Source organism: Chiloscyllium plagiosum, chromosome 4, assembly GCF_004010195.1.
Source record: "Chiloscyllium plagiosum isolate BGI_BamShark_2017 chromosome 4, ASM401019v2, whole genome shotgun sequence".
In the NCBI taxonomy this organism is placed as follows: domain Eukaryota; kingdom Metazoa; phylum Chordata; class Chondrichthyes; order Orectolobiformes; family Hemiscylliidae; genus Chiloscyllium; species Chiloscyllium plagiosum.
Genome location: NC_057713.1, coordinates 99,486,321 through 99,513,129, shown reverse-complemented (window position 1 = coordinate 99,513,129; position 26,809 = coordinate 99,486,321). Strand labels below are relative to the sequence as shown.

General features: G+C 42.6%; 1 protein-coding gene across 2 annotated transcripts in view; it reads right to left on the bottom strand.

Moving 5' to 3' along the window:
- The window catches only part of angpt1 (angiopoietin 1), a 202,794-nt gene that overhangs the window by 32,351 nt on the left and 143,634 nt on the right, over nucleotides 1–26,809 (bottom strand). For both annotated transcript variants that reach the window (XM_043688739.1, XM_043688740.1), the window contains 2 exons: nucleotides 13,674–13,795; nucleotides 6,514–6,615 (listed from right to left, as the gene is read on the bottom strand). In XM_043688739.1, coding sequence (XP_043544674.1) covers nucleotides 6,514–6,615; nucleotides 13,674–13,795 — 224 coding nt within the window. The remainder of the gene's footprint in view (nucleotides 1–6,513; nucleotides 6,616–13,673; nucleotides 13,796–26,809) is intronic.

Genomic DNA, 26,809 nt, shown 5'->3' with positions numbered 1-26,809 from the left:
ACAAAATTATGAGGGGCATGGATAGGATAAATAGACAAAGTCTTTTCCCTGAGGTCAGGGAGTCCATAACTAGAGGGCATAGATTTAGGATGAGAGGGGAAAGATATAGAAAAGACCTGAAGGGCAACGTTTTCATGCAGAGGGTGGTACGTGTATGGAATGAGCTGCCAGAGGATGTGGTGGAGGCTGGTACAATTGCAACATTTACGAGGCATTTTGATGGGTATATGAATAGGAAGGGTTTGGAGGGTGCTGGCTGGCGGGACTAGATTGGGTTGGGATATCTTGTCGGCATGGACGGGTTGGACCGAAGGGTCTGTTTCCGTGCTGTGCATCTCTATGACTCTATGACTCTATAAAATCTAGCCATCAAGTTTAGAGCCAAATAATCATACCGCACAGGAGACCATTCAGCCAATTTGTTGTGCCTGCACTTTGAAAGAGCTTTCCAATTTCCCTGCTCCTTTCCTGACCATTCTGACATTTCCTTTTCCAGTTTATATCCAATTCTCTTTAATAACTTACTATTGGTATTACTACTTCCACTGTCCTTTTCAGACAATACATTGCAAATCTCAACAGCTTGCTGAGTAAAAATAATTCGACACACTTCCCCCTTATTTCTCCCTATTCCTCAATTAAAGCCAACATTTTGTTTTTGCGTCACCCTATTAAATACCTCTTATAAATTTCTCCAGGAAGATCATGGGAAATCATGTCTCACAAACTGGAGATTTTTGAAGAAGTAACAAAGAGGATTGATGATGGCAGAGCATTGGATGTGATCTTCAGTATGGCATTTGACAAGGCTCCCCATGGGAGACTGGTTAACAAGGTTAAATCTCATGAAATACAGGGAGAACTCACCATTTGGATACAGAACTGGCTCAAAGGTAGAAGACAGAGGGTCGTGATAGGGGGTAGCTTTTCCAACTGGAGGCCTGTGACCAGTGGAGTGCCACAAGGAGCAGTGCTGGGTCCACTACATTTTGTCATTTATATAAACGATTTGGATGTGAGCATAAGACGTATAGTTAGTAAGTTTGCAGATGACACCAAAATTGGAGGTGTAGTGGACAGTGAAAAAGGTTACGTCAGTACAATGGGATCTTGATCAGATGGGCTAATGGGCTGAGGAGTGGCAGATGGAGTTTAATTTAGATAAATGCGACCTGCTGCATTTTGGGAAGGCAAATCAGAGCAGGACTTATACACTTAATGGTAAGATCCCAGGGAGTATTGCTGAACAAAGAGACTTTGGAGTGCAGGTTCATATCTCCTTGAAAGTAGAGTCACAGGTAGATAGGCTAGTGAAGAAGATGTTTTGTATGCTTTCATTTATTGGTCAGAGTACTGAGTATAGGAGTTGGGAGGTTATGCTACCACTGAACAGGACATTGGTTCGGCCACTTTTGGAATATTGCGTGCAATTCTGGTCTCCTTCCTATCGGAAGGATTTTGTGAAACCTGAAACAGTTCAGAAAAGATTTACAAAGATGTTGCCAGGATTGGAGGATTTGAGCTATAGGGAGAGGCTGAGTTACCAGCGGCTGTTTTCCCTGGAGAATCGGAGGTCAGGGATGTCCTTTTAGTGGTTTATAAAATCATGAGGGGCATGGATAGGATAAATAGAGAAAGTCTTTTCCTTGTGGTAGGTGAGTCCAGAACTAGAGGACATAGGTTTAGGGGGAGGAGGAAAAGATATAAAAGGGACCTAAGGGCCAACATTTCCATGCAGAGGATGGTGCGTGTATGGAATCAGCTGCCAGAGGATATGGAGCAGGCTGATACAATTGCAGCATTTAAAAGCTATCTGGATTGGTAAATGAATAGGAAGGGCTTTGACGGATATGGGACACTTTCTGGCAAGTGGGACTAGATTAGGTTAAGATATCTGGTCGGTATAGACAAGTTGGACTGAAGGGTCTGTTTACACGCTGTACTTCTATATGACCCTCTGACTCTATGACTCCAAGATCAATTCTAGTATGCTGTAAACCAACAAAAATCTTTATTTGGCAAATTTAATGTTGGAATATTTACCCCTGGAACTTCACACAAAAGACATTAGCTCAAGACAGGTGGTGAATTCCATAATCAGATATTAGGAGCAGCGAATAAATCTTAATGGAAGCTTTAAGGAAGTTCTGAATGGTGGAGAGGATTATGGAGAAGATACAGGAGAGAATTCCAGAGCATAGGGCCTATACAACTGAGGCCATGGCATCCAATACTGAGGCACTAAGAGCGGGGTTGATTCAAAAGAAAGCTGAGATGGTGGAATGTGGAATTTTAACGTAAAAGTGAGGAAAAAGTAAACAAGAATGAGAGCCAAAGTAATACAATAACAGCATTAAACTCAATTCAGAGAGGTTAACCACAATGGTGTGGGTGAATAACAATCTAGCATATGTGAGTTAATTACAATAAATAGATCAGAACAAGTACATTCCTTCAGGGAACGAGAGTAACTATGAAAATACAACTCTGGTTAAATATATTTCTTTGTGTTTATTTCTTTTTTTGTCTTGTAGAGTTCAACCCGACATAAGTCAGCTCATTTTATATTGCCAACTTGGAACTGTTAAATGGTTTTAGACGTGTCAAGCTGTACATGATAAGTTCGATGAGCACAAATTGTACAAGACAGAGGACCACAGAACTTTTCAAAGTCAGAGTGAATAGTGAGATTGTTGTAGGGGAGGCGGAGGGGGGAGGGCACATGAAATTTTAACTCTCGCCCAACTCCAGGCTCAAGCCAGATCGACCGGTGTGATTTAACCCTGCTCAATCTTTCTGCCACCTTGTGGGTCCCTATTTCACCTGCTCTTTTGAGTAGACAAGAGGGAGACCCGGAAGGCGGCAATGGGGGCTTTCTTTAAATGCGCAATTTATGTCATCAGGGACACTTCAGCATCTCCCAGTGAGATCATCGTGTCCTATCTTCATTTGTTAGCAAAAAGACCAAGATTCCTACTACCTACATTCAGAGATCAATGAATGCTTACTAAATTTGAAATTCTGAAGTGAGGTAAAGAGACACAGTGAAATTGTGCTAAATGATAATATTTAGTTAACAACCTTGTGTCAAAGCCTACTCAACAATAGCATTGATGAAAGTTAGGCAATTTTTAAAACTAAAGCAACAAATATATCATTTTTTTCTGAAATTACAGATAATTTCCTTTCATGTGTCTATTAAGTAAACTTGCCAAGATTTTACATTACTAACATTAACCCAACGAAACAAGCAATTTAGATAGAGATATAGATTCAGGCATGATTTGGAGATGCTGGTGTTAGACTGGGGTGTACACAACCACCTGATGAAGGAGCGGTGCTCCGAAAGCTAGTGCTTCCAATTAAACTGTTGGACTATAACCTGGTGTTGTGTGATTTTTAACTAGATTCAGGCAGGTTTCCATAGTGCAATCATTAAAATAGATGGGGGCATCAAGTAATACAGCCATTGCAACATTGCTCGAGTGCACCCCAAGGACATTGTCAGCAATGATCTTGTTCTTCCTTCTTTGCATCAGCGACTGAGAGCACTTGCTTCCATATTCTGTTGTATTTACCACAGATGTCAACACAGGGTATTGTGGTGCAGTGGTAGTTTATCTTAGTTCAGGTAATCTGGGTTCAAGTTTGATCTCATCTAACGTTCAGGGACATGTAGGTTAGGTGCATTAGTCAGGGGAAATGTAGAGTAACAGGGTAGGGGAATGGGTCTGGGTAGGATATTCTTCAGATGGTTGGTATGGATTGTTGGGCCAAATGGCTTGTTTCCACACTGCATGGATTGTATTCTATTCTATTCATTTTGAACATGTTGTTTAAAAATAATCATAGCTCGATATTTGAAACCTTGAAAATTGCTTCAATAAAGGCCCACTTGTACTCTTGAGTATTAATCATTGGAATTGGAGGTCACCATTCTGTGATGTCATCGACAGTTCAACTCATATAGTGAAAATTACATCACCTAAATAATCTCAATTTAACAATACAAGCAGGCATGTTATCCGACACTAAAGTTATTCTGTGAGAAGTGTGCTTGTAAACAGCCCACACGGGTGTTAGAATATGTTTTTGTTGTTGCTTTAATATCTTTGCACACTTAAATTATGTTTGAAGAACTGGAAGGATTCTTGGGCTAGTTCACATTCTGATAAACTGGCTACCTAGCGAAGGAGCAGCGCTCCGAAAGCTATTGCTTTCAAATAACCTGGTGTTGTGTGATTTTCATCTACTGGGGGAAAGGTGGTGATGGTCAATGGTAGGAGCATTCATGTTGCAACTCGTCGGAGTGTTCATCGCTCTGATTCCAAAGCAACAATTAAAGATGCAAAAATAATACTGACGCCAGTTTATTAGAGTATGAACTAGCCCAAGAATCCTTCCAGTTCTTCAAACAGATATTAAAGCGTCAACTAAAACACATTCTAACACACATGTGGGCTGTTTACAAGCATATTTCTCCACCCCCAGTCCAACACCGGCACCTCCTCATCATTTAACCCAGCAGACATGGCAGTGAGGATGAGGGCACATTCTACACTGCTAGGTCAGGTGTGGCTCCCGCAATCCAAATAATGAGGGGCCAGTGCCACTGACATCTACCAGGTATGAGGGTCCCGACTGGATGCTATCTTGGAATTCCAATCTCTTGGAGTTATAATATTGACTTGCTGGGATTGCCTGGATTGTGGTGCAAGTCCCCTACCTGCTGACTCAGACAAGAGTCCCACCCCAACACCGCCCCCCTCACCACCAAACCCAACCACCCCCCATTCCCACCTTGAGATCTGCCACTATCTGCCTAATCCCACAAGTTGGTAAGGACAGAGTGAATATCGACCCAAACAGTGTTTCGATCCTTTGGATATTTTAGAGTTTCTTAAAAAAAATCTGTTATCAATTTGTGGTTAGATATTCCAAATATTTTATAGGATTACAAGAAATCCTAAGACTTAGGCATGGCATTCCATAACGTAATTGAATTTTATTCTCCCATTGAGCATGGACCGTTGCAACTGAATACTAAGCAGTGGCTAAAGAATTTTGGATCAGTCTTATCCAGATTTATGCCCATCATAATTTTGGTGTTTCATTCAGCTCAAAGGCTTGTTTGTGTTTTAACCCTTTACTGACAAAGCAACAGTAAAGTCTATTGCTCATTCCACTCACTGGATAAAAAAAATTCAACACAATAACTTCCTCCTGCTCATCCCATCATGTAGCATTCAATACCTAGAGTTCTTTCCCAGGGAGGGTGGTATATAAGGGAATGGAAGTTGTGCTGCAACTGTACAGAACTCTAGTCAGAGCCCCTTTCAAGTAGTTCTTCCCGCTCATGGGCACCAGACCTCAAGAAAACTGTATTGGCCTTGAAGAGAATGGAGTGCAGATTCACCAGAATGATACTTGTATTAAAAAAGGTTAAATTAGGTTTCATAGGTGAGGCTTGTATTCCAGCTTAGTATATATGTTATGGATATGGATTACCTGTGACCTCATTAATCTCAAAGGTGTGTTTAAGATTGTTATTTCAGTATGCAGAGCTGTGCGTCAACTATTTTGAAAGTGAAAACTTTAAAGCATTCAATGTAAAGGTGAATTCATAATTATCAATGATATCGATGAATGCTTCTAATTCTGCTGCTGTATCAAATAGCCTATTACGTATCAATTACATAAATACAGGACATGACGTTACCACTAAAACCTAATCAATGAGTTTGTGCGAATGAGAATACAGCCTGTGAAAACCAAAAGTTTCAAAAAGAACTAATCTCATGGGGAGATGTTGAAAATGTTGTAAAGCTTTGTACTCCTTTTGTATTCCTTTGATCTCAGCAGAATAAAGGAGATTTATTTGAGGTGTTTGATAGGGTAGAAAGTGATAGACTATTCCCTTTGGTGGAATGAAGAGTCCTAACAAGGGGTTGGGGATTAGGACCTTAAAACTGGAGCCAAGCTGTTCAGACAGCACATCCTTAAAAGGGAATGGAAATCTGGAACTCAATTATGTAGCATCTTTAATGTAATAGAACGTTGGTTCTGCCAAGGATTACTCTCAATCCAAATTGGACAACAAGCTACCTGAAGAAATGCTCAGACCAGTGACCAAAGCTTTAGTCAGAGAGGCATAAGTTTTAAACAGGTTTTATAAGGACATTTTATAAACAGAGGAGAGAGAGAGAGAGATAGAGAGGGGGTGGACAGCTAATGCATGGATCAGATAAGATACTAAGGGTCACAGAACCAAAGTGGGTAGATGGAGTTTGGATCAGCCATAAAGAGATTGACCAGTAAAACACACTAGAGGGTTGAACAGCCTCTTCCTGTTCCCATGTTAGTAACTAAATGTTAAACATTGATGATTCTCCAGAACCAATGTTTGGGATTTAAAGTTTCAGTTAATGTGAATGATCCAGTTTCTCTCAACAATTGCATGTTTTCATTTCACTCTATTCACGTCAAGTATATTGACTGAAAGGTCTCACTTACCATTTTATATTCTTTCCAGGTGCGGTGAAAATCCACACTACCATCTCTTCTGTGCTGTATGACCATCCAACCACCTCCTGCTGTCTCCATGTTACAGTACACCTATGCAGAAAGACCAGAGTCGTTAGACCCAACTGCGAGTCAGAGAGAGGGGGCGAGAGAGAGAGAACTGGGTGAAGGCTTCAATCAGTTTGTGCAGCGATACATACCAGACCAATCCTACCTACTGGCTTTGGAGTAGTAATGTTATTGATATCATTAATATAATAGAGATAAGAATAATATTGATGCATTTAAGATAGATAAACATGAGGGAGAAAGGAATAGAGGGAAATATAAGGGTGAGATGAAGTAGAGAGGGAGGAAGTTTGTATGGACTGTTAATATCACCATGGACCAATTGCATTGGCTGGCCTATTTCTGTACTTTGGGCTTGATATGAATCTCTAAGTAGACTGACATTAAGAATAATCCCCCACTAATTGTCCTTATAATTGAAAACGTCTTTCTGCAATAAAGCATCAGCTTATTAAAGTGTTTTACTTGAAAAGTGGAAGAGGTTAAACTTGGGAGGCTGAAGAACACACCATTCTTCAAAATAGCCCTAAGGGATTTTAACATTGGTGTCCCACTGACGTATTTGTACAGTAACTTTCACACAGGTCATTTGTGTTGAGACGTTGGCTTCGGGCTCAAGCTAAACCATCGCTCAATGTTGACAGGTACTTACAAAACAATAAAAGCTCCCAGAGACTCAGCTTGTTAGCATCAATGTGATGGATGTCAGTGCTGGGGAATTGAATTCATCTCACAGGCACTGATCTTAACTCTTCCCTTTAGCTGCCAGAAGCTGGAGTGGGGGTGGGGGAAGTGCAAGAGACTGTAGTTTGAATAAAACCCCACCCGGACGTGATTGTGACTCATTGGAGTAGGTGAGGAATAGGCAGCCACAGATGCAGATGCCAATGTCCCCCTACACCCCGAATCAAGTCAGAACTCCCTCAGAATAGACCTGTGGCAAGGTGAGTCCCAGCCTGGTAAATTTTAATAGAGGTTATTTCAGGGGTTCCTGTATGAGGGCCAAGAGGAGCAAACTTTTTTGCATCTCATAAGGTATCCTTAGGCCTTCCATCCTTTGATCAGCAATTGGATTTAACATGCAGTCGTTGAAGAAGGAGACAGAGGTGGTGAGCTTAAGGGAAGGAATTTCAGAGCTGAGGGCCTTAGCATGAAGGTACAGCCTCCAACAGTGAGTCATTCAAAACCATGGGTGCTCAAGACGCTAGAATTAAAGACTGCAGATATCTGGAGAGTTGTGGAGTTGGAGGAGATTGCAGAGATAAGGTAGGATGAAACCATGCAGGGATTTCAAAACAACTGCATTCTGTACATTTCAGACAATTCTTATACACAACAAAGGGATTTCGACACATGAACATCAATTGCTATTCTGAACAAACCAGCCCAGCCTTCCTATTTCAATGTGCCAGCAGGTATTTTTCTTGCCATTAACACATGACTAATGTCATGGCAAACAGCCAGAATGGTCACACATTTCTCATAATATCATTGTTGCGAGCTTGCTCTGAACAGTACAGCTGTGAGCAGCTGGTTAATGTGAAGTTAATAGCCTGCATTGGATTCAAGGAAGTTTAATAAGTGTTGATAATGTTATTCCATCAGATATAATTCTACCGAGAGCCATTGGGTGTGAGTATTCTATACTCAAGAGGGTCAAATTACATCATATACCAAAAGTGGGAAACTTGGCACAGCCAAGTGACCAAATTAAAGTCTCATTACTTTCTCCCATTAGTAAAGACTCATGGAAGTTTAATGTTAGAGGTGAAGCACGAAACCAAGCCAGAGGTGGAGGAAACACCTGAAGAGAAGGACAGTGACAATACGGATCAGTAATCAAGGGACTTCAAGGTTCACGTAGGCATTGAATAGAAGAGAGGGAAAGTCCAGATAAAACTCACAGCAGGAAAAATGACAGGCAACAAGAAAAATAATCAGTTAGCCACAGTGAGGAATACACTTCTGTACATCAGAAAGCTTTAGAGAAAGAGATAACCACACAAGAAAGAATATCTGTGCAATGGACTGCAGAGAGGGACATTCCATTGAAAGGCTGATAAAACATGGGAAAGAAAAGAAAGTGTTTGGGTCACAATAACCCATATAGCAAATCCATCGAGAGTGGAAAAAAGCCATATTTACTGGACCCTGTAGAGGTTGTGTAGGGCCCTGTCCAGGCCATATGTTGTGTATAGTGGCACCAACAGTTTACCAGATATGGTATTGTTTTAGGTCTCAACGGAAAGTCAGACAATGAGCAGGTCAGTGGAACGTAATCAACAACAGCGCTGGTGTCATTTTCACCAATAACGTACAGCAAAAGAAACTGTAACATCATCAGCCATAATGTAATTAAAGTTCCACCTCCTATTTCAATTTAAAATGAAATCCAATTATAGTTCGATCAAAGTTTAACCAGAACCACCAAGTGGGAGAGAATCCCTCGATTCTTTTATCAATGAGTTATACTGCCTCACAGATAATCGCCAGTATGGAACTTGGAAAGAAGAAATCAGAGGGGATCACATTGTACTGGGGTGCTGGATGAAGATTGATCAGACTTTTCACAGTCTAAAGAAAACCTGATGTTACCACAAGCAGTGCAGTTCAGCAGACAGGCTGCAAGTAGACCAGACCTTGATCCAAACAATCTTCCGGGAGTCAGTCGCTGACTCTGACTCAGTCCACTTTATTAATTGTTAACATGTCACGATGGTAGCAGTCAAAAGGGGAAGTGGGCACTACATCCCCCACTGTTTCTTGTTGTGACAGGGAAGCTCCACATCAGATCAGTGTCAACAGTGCTCAGCCAGCAATGCTGAATATCAACACCTGCCATTAAGATAGCCATTTTCAAGAGATTTGCTAAAGCAGCAAAAAGCAATTTCAAAATTACTTAAGAAACCTTGAAAGCAGACCTCCCCAGTCCAAGATGTATATGCCACCGAGGACCAAGAAAAATTCTTCCTGGGGGTGGAGGAGGGGGAGGGGGGTGTGATCTTTCAACAGCTCCAGGAAAGCTCTCCAGGGAATAGGTAAAGCTTAGGTCCAAATCAGGTCAGGTCCATATTAAACGTTCCTAAGTTTTTAATCTGCAATAAGCCAACATAAGCCTGCAACTGAAAGCCTTCAGGAATCCATGAAGCACTCAAGCCATCTCACAGCGAGGAGAAAGAGGAAACCATAAACCGTCTAGCAACACAGAATGCCTCACCAAAGCTCAAAGTTGAGCATCAAAAGGAGCTCAAACAAATCACAGTTCACTAAGAATTGAAGCAGTCTAACTACTTCAAAGAAACTGTTGAAATAAAGTCCCAGCTATTATCAATCACAATACCATCAAACCTCGGAGACTAAAAAAGGGAAGGCTACAGAGATACATTGATGGAGGAAGAAGTCTCTGTTTCACAGAGGTATTCAAAGTTCCAAGATCACAATGAACTGTTAGATGTGGGAAACATCCTGTAGCAATTAGTGAGTGATGATCTTCTGTTTAAAGCAGACACTATTGCAACAGAAAGACAAAAATCTATATTTAAGTTTGCAGAAGAGAATCATGTGGAAGCAGGTCCTTCTTAAGAATAGAGATCATCTGCAGAAAAAAAGGCTTAGCAATACATGTGGACATAAAACCACAATCCAGTCTGCAGCCCATAGTGCTTCACAGGAAATTCTTCTAGCTCCTGGTGCAGAAGTCTGTTTCTTTATTGTTGATGAACACGTCTACTTTCTGATGGAGTTCAAGAAAAGCTTTTGCCTAGGGAGAAGCTGCCATTCGACTCGAACCCTGTGTTCACCTCTGCAGATAATCATAAGGGAATATATACATTCTCCACGTCCTCCAAGAGAGCTGAGACTGCTGTTGGTAATTAATACCTCAGGCCAAAGGGAGTTGTAGTTGGGGGTGGAAACAAGTTAGACTAAGAGATAAATGTTCAAAGTTAGATGGTAATAGTTAAAAGGTATACTTGAAAAACTTTGGGGAGGGGGAAATGTGTAGTGCAATGTTATTTATACTTTTACCCTAAGAAGGCTACAGAGCATATGTGAATGGGGTTATGTCATAGAAACATTAGTGTTTCAGAAGGACATCCTCTTTTACCTTGCTTTATAAATAGTTATGTTTAATAAAGATTATTAACGGTCACACACAAGAGTGCAGACATCATGGCATTCTGGTTGTTAGGGGGATAGAAGTGCAGAGCAGCTGGAGATAGGGAAGAGGAAATATAGGGGAAAGGGAAGCATGGCAGAGACAAGGGGGAAGGAAAATATAGGGAGAACATTGTAAAGGAAATCTTTCTCCAAAGGGAGAAGGGAGTTACTCCAGGTCTGGGGAGACAGCCGGTTCCCTCAAGGGATCTGAAACATGTTTCTACTCCTAGGAGAAAGTGAGAACTGCAGATGCTGGAGATGAGAATAGAGCTCTGTGGCTGAACACTTTAACTCCCATCCCACTCCGCCAAGGACATGCAGGTCCTTGGCCTCTTCCATCGCCAGACCATGGCAACACGATGCCTGGAGGAAGAGCGCCTCATCTTCCGTCTAGGAACCCTCCAACCACAAGGGATGAATGCAGATTTCTCCAGCTTCCTCATTTCCCCTCCACCACCTTATCTCAGTCCCAACCCTCGGACTCAGCACTGCCTTCTTGACTTGCAATCTTCTTCCCGACCTCTCCGGCCCCACCCCCTCTCCGGCCGATCACCCTCACCTTAACCTCTTTCCACCTATCGCATTCCCAACGCCCCTCCCCCAAGTCCCTCCTCCCTACCTTTCATCTTAGTCTGCTTGGCACACCCTCCTCATTCCTGAAGAAGGGCTCATGCCTGAAACGTCGATTCTCCTACTCCTTGGATGCTGCCTGACCTGCTGCGCTTTTCCAGCAACACATTTTTCAGCTCATGTTTCTACTCCTGCTAATTGCACAAAGGGAAGCTGTGAACTCATTCAGAAGGCCAGAGTTCATCCCAAACTCTAGGCCTAGCTAGACATTTGGGTGGTGTGCCATGATTCATTTTGAGATCCATTCCTGCTTCTCCAGCATTTGCAACAATAATTCAAGTGTGGATTTTCTGAGCTGCTTCAGTTCCAGCACCCGTGGGATTGGGCACAGTGGGAAAGGTGTATGCTACCACACGCACTAGAGATCTGGATCTTATTTACATCATGGGACCCTAATTTTGGTACTGAAAGGGGCCAGTCATTTGAATGAGGCAGTGCATAGTTCATTTGAAGCACTTGGCAGTCAGCTTGAAGGCTCTCAACCTCTCTGTTAAATTCAATTGTGTGGCAAAGTAACCCGACTTCCCACTCATGTTGTTTCTGCTAATAATTACCCTTCATTATAATATCCAAATAATTCCAGCATCAAGCAGTGATCTAGCTGGATGCTCAAACTCAACTGTTCATCAATATAACTTCCTAAAATTTAACTGGGACTACACAGTAGGCTTTGAACTAATGATCATGCAGGCTACAGTACAAAATGCATTTTGAAAATGCATTGAGTGTACTAAAACATTCCAAGGTGCTTCACAGGACTGTTATCAATCAGAAACTGACATTGACTGACAGGTCAAATAACTAAGAGCTTGGTCAAAGAGGTAGGCTTTAAGAAGGAAAGAGAGAAGGAAAGATTTGGGGAAGGAATTCCTGAGTTTAGGGTCCAGGCAGCTGAAAGCAAAATTTCTGATAGCGGAATGATGTTGGAGAAACTAGAATTGTAAGAGCATAGAAAGGCAAAAACATTTTTAAACTTGGGAGCAGCACCTCAAATTAAAAACCAGTTCATAGCTTAGAATTAATCTAAGGGCCATTGTCAATGCAATGCACTTAAGACAATTAATCATTTCGAAATGTTATAGCACATTTAGAACATTTCTTGTAAGTTTGCTAAACAAGTTGGAGTAACCTTGTCAATTGTAACAATTATTTGGGACTTTCAAGATAATGTTTATATTTAAGAATTTGTTCTCAACATGTTGGAATTGACAAACAAATGAAATAATTGTTTCTTAATTCAAAGTGCAAAGTGAACAGGTGATCTAATTTCTGGTTGATTTAATCTTGGCATACGTGCTATGCTCTGTAATTCTCCTGTCTCAGGTTTCAAAGCCTGTCTCTGTCTGTGTGCATGGTGCATGTATGTGTGTGTGTGTGTGGGGGGTTGCTGGTCACAATAAATTGATTTTGACTCTGTACTATGTCATGTAATGGGACAAGTCACCAGGGGTTAAGACTATAAAGAATAATGCAGGAAGGAAAGACTTTTCACTTTGCTCATATCTGGTTCAAAAAGGAAGAAATGATTATTTTTTTCCCCCCAGACATAACAAACCTGAGAAAATTTAACTTCTAACATTGGAAAATCACACAACAGTCTTTATGAACATTTCACCATCGTTGTCTCTGGCTCTGATGTACCGCACTAGGCTGTGAGCCAGTAAGAGGGTATGGGATTGAGAATGAATTGCCTATTCTCTCCACGACCCTTCCCCACATCACTTTTCAGGTGAGTGCTGAGTGACATTCCATAACAGTGGGCCATCTCTGCAGGCGGTCGGAATTTATTCTTGGCCCAATTTAAATACTCCAACATCTGTTTTTGGATCCTTCTCTACATTGGATGAAAAACCTATCAGACCTAAAGCCATGCATACTCCAATTAGTGTCTTGTCTATTTTCCACAGTATTTACATTCGAAGAAATAGCTGAAGACATGAGTAATAAAAGCACAAAGATTAGATTTTGCAACACAGCAGAGCAATGAGGTGAACAGGAACAAGAGAGCTCTTCTTGGCTCCACATTAATAATGCTGCCATCTTGCATTTGTGAACCCACTCCATGACCTGACCCATCTGCACCAATCTCTGCTTCCCCCTAAACATACTGTATCAGTTTTGTGCTTCCCCATGCCCACTGGACTGCCACACAGGATGTGGCTTGGGCATACAGTGTCCCTGTCATCTTTTCATGATGCAAAAAGGGTCAATATATTCCAATCCTCTGGAAAATCCCTTCCACCAATTTGTTTGTGTCCCAGATCTTGCACGAAGTTCTATCATGCAATTCTTACCTTCTTAGGCTCTGACATATTATTGATGCGAATGGTGTAGACGCCACTTGTGTTGTAACCACTCTGATAGGCTTCCGCACAATCGCGGAACAGTTTCTCCTCTTTGGTGCCTTTTGTTGCAACTGGAGAGAGAAAAGGTGCAACTGATCATATAAGGTTCCCTCGGGGTTTGGAGAGAAGTCCCATTGAATGGGGAAATAAGCCAATACATCTCCAACTGAAGACAGAATGTGGTCTGTCTGAGTGATATTGTGTCTTTGGTTTCCAGAGCACTGATGAACTGTACCAAACATGGGCTTTGTTCCTCTGATTTAATCACTCTTGCCAAGTTCTATGTCCAGGTAAACACTCAAATTAGTGTGGCATTAGCTAGCTGCTTTTATTTCCAGCCCCCACCACCCACAGCTACAACTACTGCATTGTCAGAGATGCCTTCCTTTGAATAAGACACTAAAATAAGATCACTCCTGCCTCAGATGAAAGTAAAAGATCCAACAATATTATTTCGAAGAACAGACGATGGCCTACTGGTAATTTCACTGGACTAGTTCAAAATTCAAAAACCCAACGTGACTATCTAGGGGCATGACCACAAATCCTACCATGGCAGATGGCAAAACTTAAATTTAATTTTAAAGATCTGGAATTAAAATCTGGTCTAATTGTGACCATGGAACAATTGTTGTACAAACCCATTTGATTCACCAATTTCCTTTGGGGAAGAAAATTTGCTGTTCTGCTTACATGTGACTGCAGGCCCACAGCAACGTGGTTGACCTTTACCTGTCCCCTGGAATGACCCAGCAAGCCACTCTTTTTCCCACCCCGCTGAATCAAAGTGCTACAAAGTGTAACAGTAAGGAATTAAACTGACAGACGTCTCAGCAATGACCTAGGCACCAGAAATGACAACGGCAAACACAGCCCTGTCAACTCCGCAAAGTCCCCTTGACTAACATGTGGGGATTTGTACAAAGATTGTCAGAGCTGTCCCACAGCCTAGGCAAGGAATTGCTTGAGATGAGTGATACTTATGGAAGCACACATTATAGACAATGTTCCATTCATCACCATCACCATCACCAGCCCTGGGCATATTCTGTCCCATCGGCAGGACAGACCCAGCAGAGGTGGCAGCATTGTGTTATATACTTGAGAGGAAGTTGGCCTGGGAGTCCCTCAATATTGACTCTGCACCCCTATAAAACACATGACATCATATCAAACATGGGCAAGGAAACTTCCAGCTGGTTATTACCTAACACCAACAGTTGTTCCGGATGCTTCTGTCCATGCTAGTACTGGCAACAATGACCACTGCACAGTCCTCATGGAGATGAAGTTCTGACTTCACATCATGATAAGCTTCATCGCGTTGTATGGCCCTATCACCACCATGCCAAATGGGACAGACTTAAACTGACCTGCCAACTCAAGACTGGGCACCCATTAGTAACGGTGGGCAAAATGGTAGTCAACCACACTTTGTAACCTCATGGTCTGGCATATCCCCCACTCTACCACTGCCATCAAGCTAGGAGGTCAACTCTGGTTCACAGAAGAGGGCAGGTCAGGAGCAGCACCACGAAAGCTTAAATGAATTGTCAAACTGGAGAAGCTCCAAACAGAAATACTTGTGTACTAAACAGCAGCATGCAATCAATAGGTTTGAGTGATGCCATAACCAATGGACCCGCAATCCTGCCACCAGCAAGTGCCAATGGTGGTGGACAATTAAACAACTCACTGGTGGAGGAGGTTCCATGGTGTCCCAATCTGCTCTGATGAGAGTGCCCAACACATTAGTGCTAAAGAATTGCATCCTTTTTCAGACAGATGTATCAAATGGATGATCCATCTCATCCTCCTGCAGAAGACTCCAGCATTACAGATGCCAGACTTCAGCCAATTCGATTCACTCCACATGATATCAGTTGGAGGCACTGGATAGTACAAAGACTCTGGCCCTGATAACATTCTAGCAAGAGTACTGAAGACTTCTGCTCCAGAACCCTAGCCAGTACAGTTACAGCACAGGCATCTACCTGACAATGTCAAAAATTGCTCAGGTGTGCCCTGTACTCAAAAAGCAAGACAAATCCAATCAACAGCCCATTACTATACCATTAGTCCACACTTGATCATCGGCAAAATGACAGAAGGAGTTGTTGGCAGTGTTTTTCATGGAATTCCTACAGTGTGGAAACAAGCCATTTGGCCCAACAAGTCCACACCAACCCTCCAAATGTATCCCATCCAGACCCATTCCCATATCCTATTAGTCTACATTTCCCCTGACTAATGCACCTAATCTACACATCCCTGAACACTATGGGCAATTTAGCTTGGCTAATTCACCTAACCTGCACATCTTTGGACAGTGGGAGGAAACCGGAGCACCAGGAGCAAACCCACACAGACAGAACGTGCAAACTCCACACAGACAGTTGCCCAGAGCTGGGATCGAACCCAGGTCTCTGGTGCTGTGAGGCAGCAGTGCTAACCACTGAACCACCATGCCATGTTATCAAGCATCACTTGTAAAGGAATAACCTGCTCACTGAGACTCAGTTTGGGTTCCATCAAGGCCACTCAGTTCCTGACCTCATTATAGCCATGGTCCAAACATAGGCTAGAGAGCTGAATCCCAGGAGTGAGGTGATATCAGGGCAGCATTTGAACAAGTGTGGCATTAAGGACAAGTAAAAAAAACTGGAGTCAATGGGAACTGGGGAAATATGTCCATTCTTTAGACTCATAACCTTTGTAAGGAAAGATGGTTGTGGTTGTTGGAGGTTAATCCCTCTCTGCAGGTGCTCCTCTGAGTAATGTCTTAGGCTCAACCACTTTCAGCTGCTTCATCAATGATCTTTCCCCTTTATAAGATCAAAAGGGGCGATGTTCTCTGATGTTTGCACAATGTTCTGCACCATTCATGACTCCTCAGGCATCAAGTCATTTCACACCCACATGTAGTGAGACTAGACAATATCCAGGTGTGTACTGCTAAGTGGCAAGTAGCATTCATGCTACACAAGTGCCAGGCGAAGACCATCTCTGACAAGGGAGAATCTAACCATCACCTCTTGACATTCAATGGCATTACCAACACTGAATCCCCCACTGTGAACATCCTGGGAGGTTAACATTGATCTTAAGCTGAACTAATCCAATCGTGTAAATATAATTGCCACGTGAGCCAGTCGGGGAAACTTGCTAGCATATAACTTACTTTCTATCACCCGAATAAATCTATGAGTTACAAGACCAGAGTGTGATGAAAGACATTCTACTTAGCTGATGGGTGCAGTTCCAGCAACAGACATTTGGAATGGGTAGGACTTGAAAATGGGCTTCCTGGCCCAGATGAAGGGGCACGACCACGGAGTCACAAGAGTCCCCCTGGTTATTGCATTCAAATTGACTGTTTGTATTTGGATTGAATTGCTTGGTCATGAAACCAGATCATATTGACCAGGACAATACTCATTAATGAATTCTCTTCAATCAATGATGTCATTGAGGAGATATGCCTTTCAGTGAATTCATCGTTGGATCAATTGAATCTTGATATTTTCTATGGAATTTGATTGCTAAATTGTTCTGGAGATGTTATTTGATGTTACATAATGTCACCAAGTTCCTCTGGGAGCTACAATTTTGTTCTACAAGATCCTATGGGGATTCCTTGCTTATAGAATCCACTAAGACCTGTCAGTGGATTTAAGCTACTCTGAAGGAGGTCAGAGCAATTAGCCACATACAAGAGTTAAATCATTACAAGCTCCTCATTTGAGAGAACAGTAAAAACATACTGTTCAGAAGTTTATTTAAAAATATCTGTTTGCCATGTTCCCTTTTCTATGCAGCTTAATTGAAAAAATAAACAATTTACTTATGTCTGTTCTTGGTAGAAAGATAAGGAAGGAAAAGTCAGCGGTATCTTTTTCTGATCACAAAAGACATTCCTTATTGCTCCTAATCTTAAATGAACCATCAGCACAATGGGATTTGGCAAAAAAACGTCCACTACAATTAATGGAATTATTGGCTCTTTCAGACTAACTAGCAGAAACCAACTTCGAAAGTGCTTCAAAGCAGAATTATTAGAAACACTAACAAACAGAAAGGGTTGAGGTTATTATATAATATAAAGAGGGATTTCACCTAACCACCCTGCTTGCCAATCATCATTCCTTTCTTTATTCACAGATCTCAACATCTGGAAATCATAATTTCATATGGAATGATATTAATCGACTGGGATGGGCACTTTAAGAAAGGGAATGCTTTGTAAATGTGACAGTGATGGATATATGCGGTGTGCCACTGACTTTTACAATGGGTAGTATCTCTGCAGAAAAATGTGTTTGTTTCCTACTGAGTCAGGGCAGACTATTTTGAGCAAACAAATTTAAATATGTCTATCAGACTGAATTAGCAGGACTCAGACTTCTGTTTCCCATGTGGACAGCAATAGAATTGGGGTGGGAAATAAACTTTGATGGAAACTCAAAACAAACAGGATACATGTTCCAGCCTTTGTTCAACCCATTCTATTCTTGACTGTATTGAAGTTAGTGGTACACATCAGAATTATAGCAGGGACACAACTGGCAGATATTGAATGTACAGATATTGGGTATACAACATGTATAGAAAGAGCATGAATTGGATGGTGTAAACATTGGGAACATAAAAGGTGAACGTACAATGTGGATATACAAAGGGTGTTATGTCAGCTGTACATTCAGTGCACAGTGATCTATAATCACCAATTTACTGCCATCGAATAACCCTCAGGATATACATTTTCCTAACCATCTAGTGATTCTCCTTTCCAAATACCTGTCTCAGTTGGTGTTCTGTGTGCCCCCTTACAGAGCCTCTTTTACAGAGTTAGGTGTTAATAAGACAGTCAAAATGCCTTCCTAACCCCATTGCTACCTCTAACCCCCAGTTATTCAAGTTCATTTTTGTCCTTCCCATGACTGTGTTCTTGCCCTTAGCACTTCATCTTTGAGTTTTCTCTATTTATCTCCACTCTTTCCCTATATAGGCATATCTCGCTCATACACACACTCTTATTCTCATCATAATTTTGCCTCTGAATCTGTTCCTTAACCTTTATGCCTCCTTCTCCTGTAATTCCCTCGGCTCTTCTTTCCTGCATCTCCCATTAGTTTTGCTTATATCATGTCTGCTCCCTTACTGAAGAATTGCTAAATTCTCTTCTTCACGTTAATGCAAAGTAAAACCTTTTGTATATTGTTATTTTAAATAACACATGATTTTTAAATATATGATGATTGAACATGATGATTGACTTTGGAGCTTCTTTAACCAAGGACATTGCTATGTCAAGTCCTCTAGGAATGTGGCTTTCTCAAATCACACTTCATCAACCCAATACGATCTATTTTGTGAGTTGTCCATATTTGAGTCAACACCATGTACTGAATTTCCTGTTGTTATTACAATGCTGGCAACTCTACTCCCATGTTGAGTGATGTTATTTAATGTGAATTTGTTTTTTTTAGAAAACGTTTCTCCAAATTTAGCCTTCCCAAAGGACTACAGCTCTCAATGATCAGCCTGTCAGTCAAATCATGCACAAATGATTCCAGCTGCTGTATTTAAGATATGAATAACACTATGGACCACTAAACAAGTTAAAGGGAGTAGGAAAGTAGAATTAGGGTTCAAGGATCTAAGCAAAGGACAAATCGGTGTTTGTGAGCACCTTTCACATCCTCAATATATCCCAAACTGTTTCACAGCCAATGACATACTTTTAAAGTGTAGTAATGTAGAAAAAGCAGTAACCAATTTGTACACAGCAAGCTCCTACAAACAAGGATGTGATCATGACCAGATCTCTTTTATTTTAGTGATTTTGGTATAGTTATGCAACAGGGAGCACGTCCCAGAACAAATACAGAAAATAATCCCTTTTGCATTGTGGGCTTCAAATATCTAAGGAATGAAGAGATGTCAGAACTTTGTGCAAATATTATTTCCAGAAAGTTCCTGCCTGCAAATGAAATCCAAGTGCTGAATAAATGGACCAGGTTCTCTTACTTATTGCAGGAGAAAGCAAACTTTATAGATATTTTCTGTAGTAATTATGTTTAATTACATTTACGGGCTGGGTATTAACAGTGGGTTTATTTCAATCGATAAATAGATGCAAATTGAAATAGTAATTTTTGGATTAGGAAGTTTATGCTTGGAATATACTTTCAACTCATTCAGATCCTGCCCTTGACTCATTCCAGAAGAAGAAAGTGTAAAATAGGGCAGGGGGCTAACACAGGGGGTGGGGTTCCCAATATTATCTGTTTAGCCCCTACAAGGAAAAAATAATTGTTCCACTGGGAGAGGACCGTGACCACTCATGCTAAGAACCCATGTCCCAGTAACTGTGTAAAATTTATTGTCAAGCATTTTGCTGCTCTCCCATTACCAGCACTGCAAATGTATGTATAGAATCATAGAAACCCTGCCATGTGGAAGCAGGCCATTTGGCCCATCGAGTCCACACCGATCCTCTGAAGAGCATTTCATGCAGACTGACCACCCTCCCCACCCCCCTGCATTTCCCATGGCTAATCCACCTAACCTACACATCCCTGGACATAATGGGCAATTTAGCCCGGCCAATCCACCTACCCTGAATGGCTTTGGATTGTGGGAGGAAACCAGAGAACCCGGAGGAAACCCACGCAGACAGTCGCCCATTGGTGGAATTAAATCTGGGTCCCTGGCATTGAGAGGCAGCAGTGCTAGCCATAGAGCCACTGTGCCATACTGAACTAGCCCAAGGTTCTATCTCTGTAGCACAATTCATTCCGTCTCACCTTCTGTAGGCACAAGCAGGATCTGAAAACATCCGCCTTGAAGAGACCAGTCCCTCTGGACCTCATCTCCTCCTCCACCTCAGAGGAAGAGGAAACAGGTCAATTAGGGGATGCACTAGCAGGGCTGTCTCCTGGACCCTGCATGAGCTTAGATACTGTCACCCCGGTGGGTATGGTGTCCAGATTACAGAGAGGAGCACATTCTGGTCAGCACACCACCGTCACATCGTCACAAGGACGAAGTGCTCCAGGTCGCTAGCACTCGGAGGACGGCCAGAGACCAAGGCACCTACTCAGCCCCAGACAGGAGAGGATATCATGGTGTCAGCAATTCATTACTTCATTGAAATGCAGAAACAGACACAGGAGCAAAAGGCATGTTTGTCCGAGACACTATAAACTGGGCTGGAGGTTGGAGGAGTCCAGCAGCATTAGCTGTACTGACATAGTTCCAGTACTTGTGGTCTGGCTGCCTCCATGGACAGGTTGGTGGCTGCCATAGAGAACCATGTCCACCGGAATGCTCCTTGGTTGCCAGAGACACACATAGGCCTGCACCCCACTGCTTTGGCCACCAGGGTTCTCCACCTCCAGCTTACCAACAGGCTCCACTATACGGGTGTCAGTATCCAACCTGGTGGAGGGTTCAGGAGGCAGACTTGCCAGTCCATCCCCTAAGGGACTTGTTTCTTCGTTCTTTGAGGTGGAGAAGGAAATATGGTCCAGAGGGACTGGTCTCTTCAAGGCGGAGACTGTACAAATGCTGTTCATGCTTACAGAAAACAAGACAGTGAATGAATTGTGCTGCAGGCATAGAAGCTTGTGCATGTTAAGAATATACGGCAATCTCCCTTCAGCCTGACTACAGACCCTGGGACCTCACGTAGATGCCGGGGAGGGAAAGTCAAAACAAAGGCCCAAAGATGGCACAGGTGAAACTTCACTGTAAGTAGAATGTCATGGTTGTAAATATCTGTTCACGTTACATCACCAGCTGTGTGACTGATTCTCATTTTAGCTGGAGCTAGAAGAATAAAGATAGAGGGAAGCCTCCCATAGCACCACACAATCCTGTCTGAAGGATAGCTATTCTTTCCCTAGCACCCACTGTAGCATGAAGCTTTGTTTTTGTTGAATGAGGGAGCATCAGATGTTGTGAAGGCTTCCACTAGTTTGTAACATTTGCTTTAATAAACAACAGGATAAGTGAAGAAATGGGTAAGCTCCATTTGAAGTGGTGATTAAAGAGGGGATGCTGGCCTCCCCAGCATCAGCACATTTACACTGTAATGAACCATTATTCTGAAGTGGTTGCCAATGAAGTCCCTGTATTGCTTGTTGCAGCGATGCTGCTGACTGTAGAATGATCAAAGTGATGTTTGTTCTGATCAGTATCCTCATTTCCTACTTGGAATGATCCTGCCGACCTCACAGATCTTCATCTCCATCACATACCACATTGTGTGTTCCGATGTCTGGAGCCCAGCATGGAAGGAGTATACAACGTATTCTGACAATACTGTACAGCAACAACCCCCAGACTTGAGCAAGTGTGGGAGACTTAAGTTGCATAGACATTGTATGGTCCTCATTGGCCCCCATGGAAGGTGTTGCAGTGTACATATGCTAGGTTTCATAACAAGGCATTCTAATTGCTAGCTCTGTATAGACTATAGCACCGTACACCTGGAAGGCTTCAGCACAGTTTTGTCACAGTGTCCCTTCTTCCATTGTGGCCATGAGGGCCATTCACAGTGTCCCAGGACATCCTCATTCAGCAGCGTCAGTGGAAGTCTCGCATCTGGAGGACATTCCATTGAAGAAGAACACAAGTAATTCTGAATCATGCACTTTTTCTGAATCATGAAGATACCTATTACTGGAAACTCTGCTGGAGTTTGATGGTTGTCCTTCACTTCCAGATGCATGTGATCCTCAATAATTGTTCTGGACACTTGTACCGCAGAGGACATGAGGTGACAACAGGTTCTGAGCTTGGTGACAGTTCCAATGAGCATATGAGGAGAATATCAGAAACAAAGCAGCTCTTCAGTCATGTGATTAGTCAGCAGTCACACAGCAGACACAAATAACATGTAGCCATCATTCTCCATATATTTGAGCATAGCTGAGGTGTGTGTGTGCGTGTGTGTGTGGGGGGGGTGCAATGGGATTGCTCTATACAGGCCTTTTACATAGTGGATCTGATTCAGATGTGTGCTTCACCAGCCATGTGGCACACATGCAGTAGGGTTGGGTAACAGACCGTTCCCCCTCATTGCTACACCCACATCACCCAAGAAAGGCGGCATTTTGTATATGATAATGTATGGACATTTTATAGCTCAAGGTATGAGGTAAGCAGCTCTAAGACTTTGTGCAGCTTGGAAATGTGTTCATGACATGTGGAATGCTAGTGAAACTTTCCACTCACCAGACATTACTTCTGCTTCATAGTCGTTACTGGGATTCATTTGTAATGATCAATGACGTGGTCACAACAGTTTGTGGCTAGAGCTTTTAGCTGGTCACTGTATGCAGTTCAGATGTAGAATTTCAGCTGTTTTTAACCTGTACTGTGTAAGTGTCTGATTATTGTAACTGTCTATTGAAGGTTCTCCCATTGCTCACAAATAGAGCGTGCTAACTCAGATAGAATAGTAAGAATTACTCCGCCCACTCTGGATGTGTTGGCAGCTATTTTTCTCTTCAGCTGAACATTTGTGATCCAGATGAGGATGGAAGGCAACACCATTAATGCTTCACAGAGTGAGTGGCAAGCTCAGCTTGATAATCAAGGTGAACCCCCAAACCTTCATGTTCCTTTATGTCTTGCACTTCCTGTCAATCCCATCAAGTTTGAACCTTCCCACCATCTAACCAACTATTTCTACTTAACTCTTTGAAGCCCCAGGCCAACAGCTTAGTTACGTCAAACATCATTTTGCACTGTCCTCCTGCATTAAAGCCAGATGGCGGTGAGCCTCGATGAGATACCCCTCCTCAACACTACCTAGTACTCTTCCATGTTCTATCACTTCCTGCCCTTAAATGTTGAGTTGCTCTCCCTTTTTCAATTATTGTATTCTGTGTCCCTGCATGCTGTTTCTAATCCCTGCAATTGACTTCTCGAACATCTCCACCACAGCAGTGAACCTTAATAAACCCCCTTTGACTTTGTTAACCATAGTGTTAGGGGCCAACCACTTCACCAACTTGGAATACAACAAGAACAAAGAACAATACAGCATAGGAACAGACCTTTGGCCCTCCAAGCCTGCACCACCATATTTTGCCCTCCTATACTAAAACTGTCTTCACTTACAGAATCCATATCCCTCTATTCCCTTCCTATTCATATATTTGTCCAGGTGCTTCTTGAATGTTGCTATTGTGTCTGCTTTCATCGCCTCCTTTGGCCGCGTTTTTCAGGCACTCACCACCCCGTGTGAGAAAAACATGGCTCACAACATCTCTTTGAAAAAACCTCTCTCACATCTCGAACCTGTGTCCCCTAGTAATTGACCCCTTCATCCTGGGAAAAAGACTCATACTTTCCACTCTTTCCATGTCATTCACAACCTTATAAACTTCTATCAGATTGCCCCTCAACCTCTTGCATTCCAATGAAAACAAACCCTCTCTATCCAGTCTTTCTTCATAGCTCAAATCCCCCATACCAGGCAACATCCTAGTAAACCTTTTCTGTAACCTCTCCAAAGCATTCACATCCTTCTAGTGGTGTGGGGCCTAGAGCTGTACACAATGACAGCCTGATTGATGATTAACTAGGCCTCTAACTGATCTCTGTGCTGTTCCGCACATGGCTTACCACTAAACCACGGACTGGTTACACTGAACTAACCATGACCCACTCTCCAGATTGAAATGAAACAGAATCCCTGACCCTGAATGCTTTGGTTGGCCAAGTAGCCATGTTCAAGCTACCAGACAGAGATAAGGATGATGCCCTTGACCGACTGCAGCAGTATCACTTGGCTTGATGGAGGACTATTCCCTTCAGCCTGTGAGATATAGCCCTTTCGCTGAAGCACATGCTGAATGCTTGTTGTGTAAGCTGCTGGCAGATGGTGTATGTGTGAGACTGACGTAACACAGTTCTGTACAGCAACATTTCTGCTGCCTCGACAATCATTTTGCAAATATTACAAGATGTCTAGCTTTGTTTCTTTGCTAAAAGACCAGGCAACACAGAACTACTGTGAGCCTATGAGTTCTGAATAAAATGGCAATGCAGAAAAAGCAAGGCAAGGTATAGGTACTATGGGCACCCAAGCATGCAAACAGTGAGTAAGTACTAACGGCAAGCTAAGATCCTGAGATGCTTCCTTTTCTGATGCACGAGATCAGTATGTATCCCTGTGCACAAAGTGGCCTACTATATCAGAAAAGAGTCCAAAATGTGCCATGATGATGTGAGGCTGGTGCTTTACTGATCCAATCTCAGTAACTGAGGGTGCAGGCAGTTGCTGCCCATGGACTGTACTCTGAAGTGTTGATTTAATTTATTTATTTATTCATTGTCACTTGTTTCTTGTTACAAAATACAATGAAAAGTGTTGTATAGTGTCATCACTCTCTCGCACTATCCTAAAACACAGAAATATAAACCAAAATATAAAATACAGAGGTGGAAAAATGAAGAAATAAAGGAAGTGTTAAACCTCACAGTGCTTCTTGTTAAGTGCTCCGTCACGGGTCATGGGCCTAGTGGCCAGGCACGAGACCCCCTTGCCGCGCTGCTGCCGCTGGAATGAGGGTCGCCACTCTTCAGCACCATCTTGTCTCCACCAATATCCTCTCGTCATTCTGAGTCCTCGCCAATGCAGACATCACTGATGCTGCCGGGTACAGTACCGGCCAAAACCCAACTCTGCCGCCGCCACCATGAGTCCGCAATGGGCTCACCCTGCCGATGCAGCTGCTGCTGAGTCTAGTACTGGGCCCAAACTCACCTCCACCTCCATGAATTTGCACTGGCATTTGGCCCATATGCTTCTCACCCTTCCTATTCATATACCCACGCAGATGCCTTTTAAATGTTGTAATTGTACCAGCCTCCACCACTTCTGTTGGCAGCTCATTCCATACACCTACCACCCTCTGCGTGAAAAGGTTGTTCCTTAGGTCCCTTTTAAATTTTTCCCCTCTTACCCTAAATCTATGCCCTCCAGTTCTGGGTTCCCCTAACCCAGGGATAAAACTTTGTCTATTTGCCATATCCATGCCCCTCATGATTTTATAAACCTCCATAAGGTCACACCTCAGCCTCCGATGCTCCAGGGAAAACAGTCCCAGCCTATTCAGCCTCTCCCTACAGCTCAAATCCTCCAACCCTGGCAACATCCTTGTAAATCATTTCTGAACCCTTTCAAGTTTCACAACATCCTTCCGACAAGAGGGAGACCAGAGTTGCATGCAATATTCCAAAAGTGGCCTAACCAATGTCTAGTACAGCCACAACATGACCTACCAACGCCTATTCTGAATGCTCTGACCAATAAAGGAAAGCATACCAAGCTCTGCCTTCACTATCCTATCTACCTGTGACTCCACTTTCAAGGAACTATGAACCTGCACTCCAAGGTCTTGTGGAATCCCAACGCTCCAGACTCATTGTTGACGAACCATCCGGCTTTATGGCAACAGGATCGTACTTGCAATGAATCTTATAACATAATGTTGAGGGCTTATTGGCATCCAGGTGAAACACAAGGTAAGGTCGGCAGATTTCCTTCCCATAAATGAGAACTGGACAGGTTATGAATGACAACTCATGATAGTCATCATGGTCACCATTCCCAGCTTTAATTTCCAGGTTTGTGAATTCATTTAATTTAATTTCCTCCAGCAGCTGTAGCAGGATTTGAACTTCTGGAACTTCCTTTGAATTACTAGCCTCATGATATTGCCACTATGCAACCGTCTCTATCAGAGTTCGGTAGATTCGGGGTCGGTTCCTGAGGATTGGAGGGTGGCTAATGTTATACTACTTTTTAAGAAAGGTGGGAGAGAGAAAGCAGGAAATTATAGACCAGTTAGTCTGACCTCAGTGGTGGGAAAGATGCTGGAGTCTATTATAAAGGATGAAATTACAGCACATCTGGATAGTAGTAACAGGATAGGACAGAGTCAGCATGGATTTATGAAAGGGAAATCATGCTTGACTAATCTTCTTGAATTTTTTGAGCATGTAACTCTGAAGATGGACGAGGGAGATCCAGTAGATGTAGTATACCTGGACTTTCAGAAAGC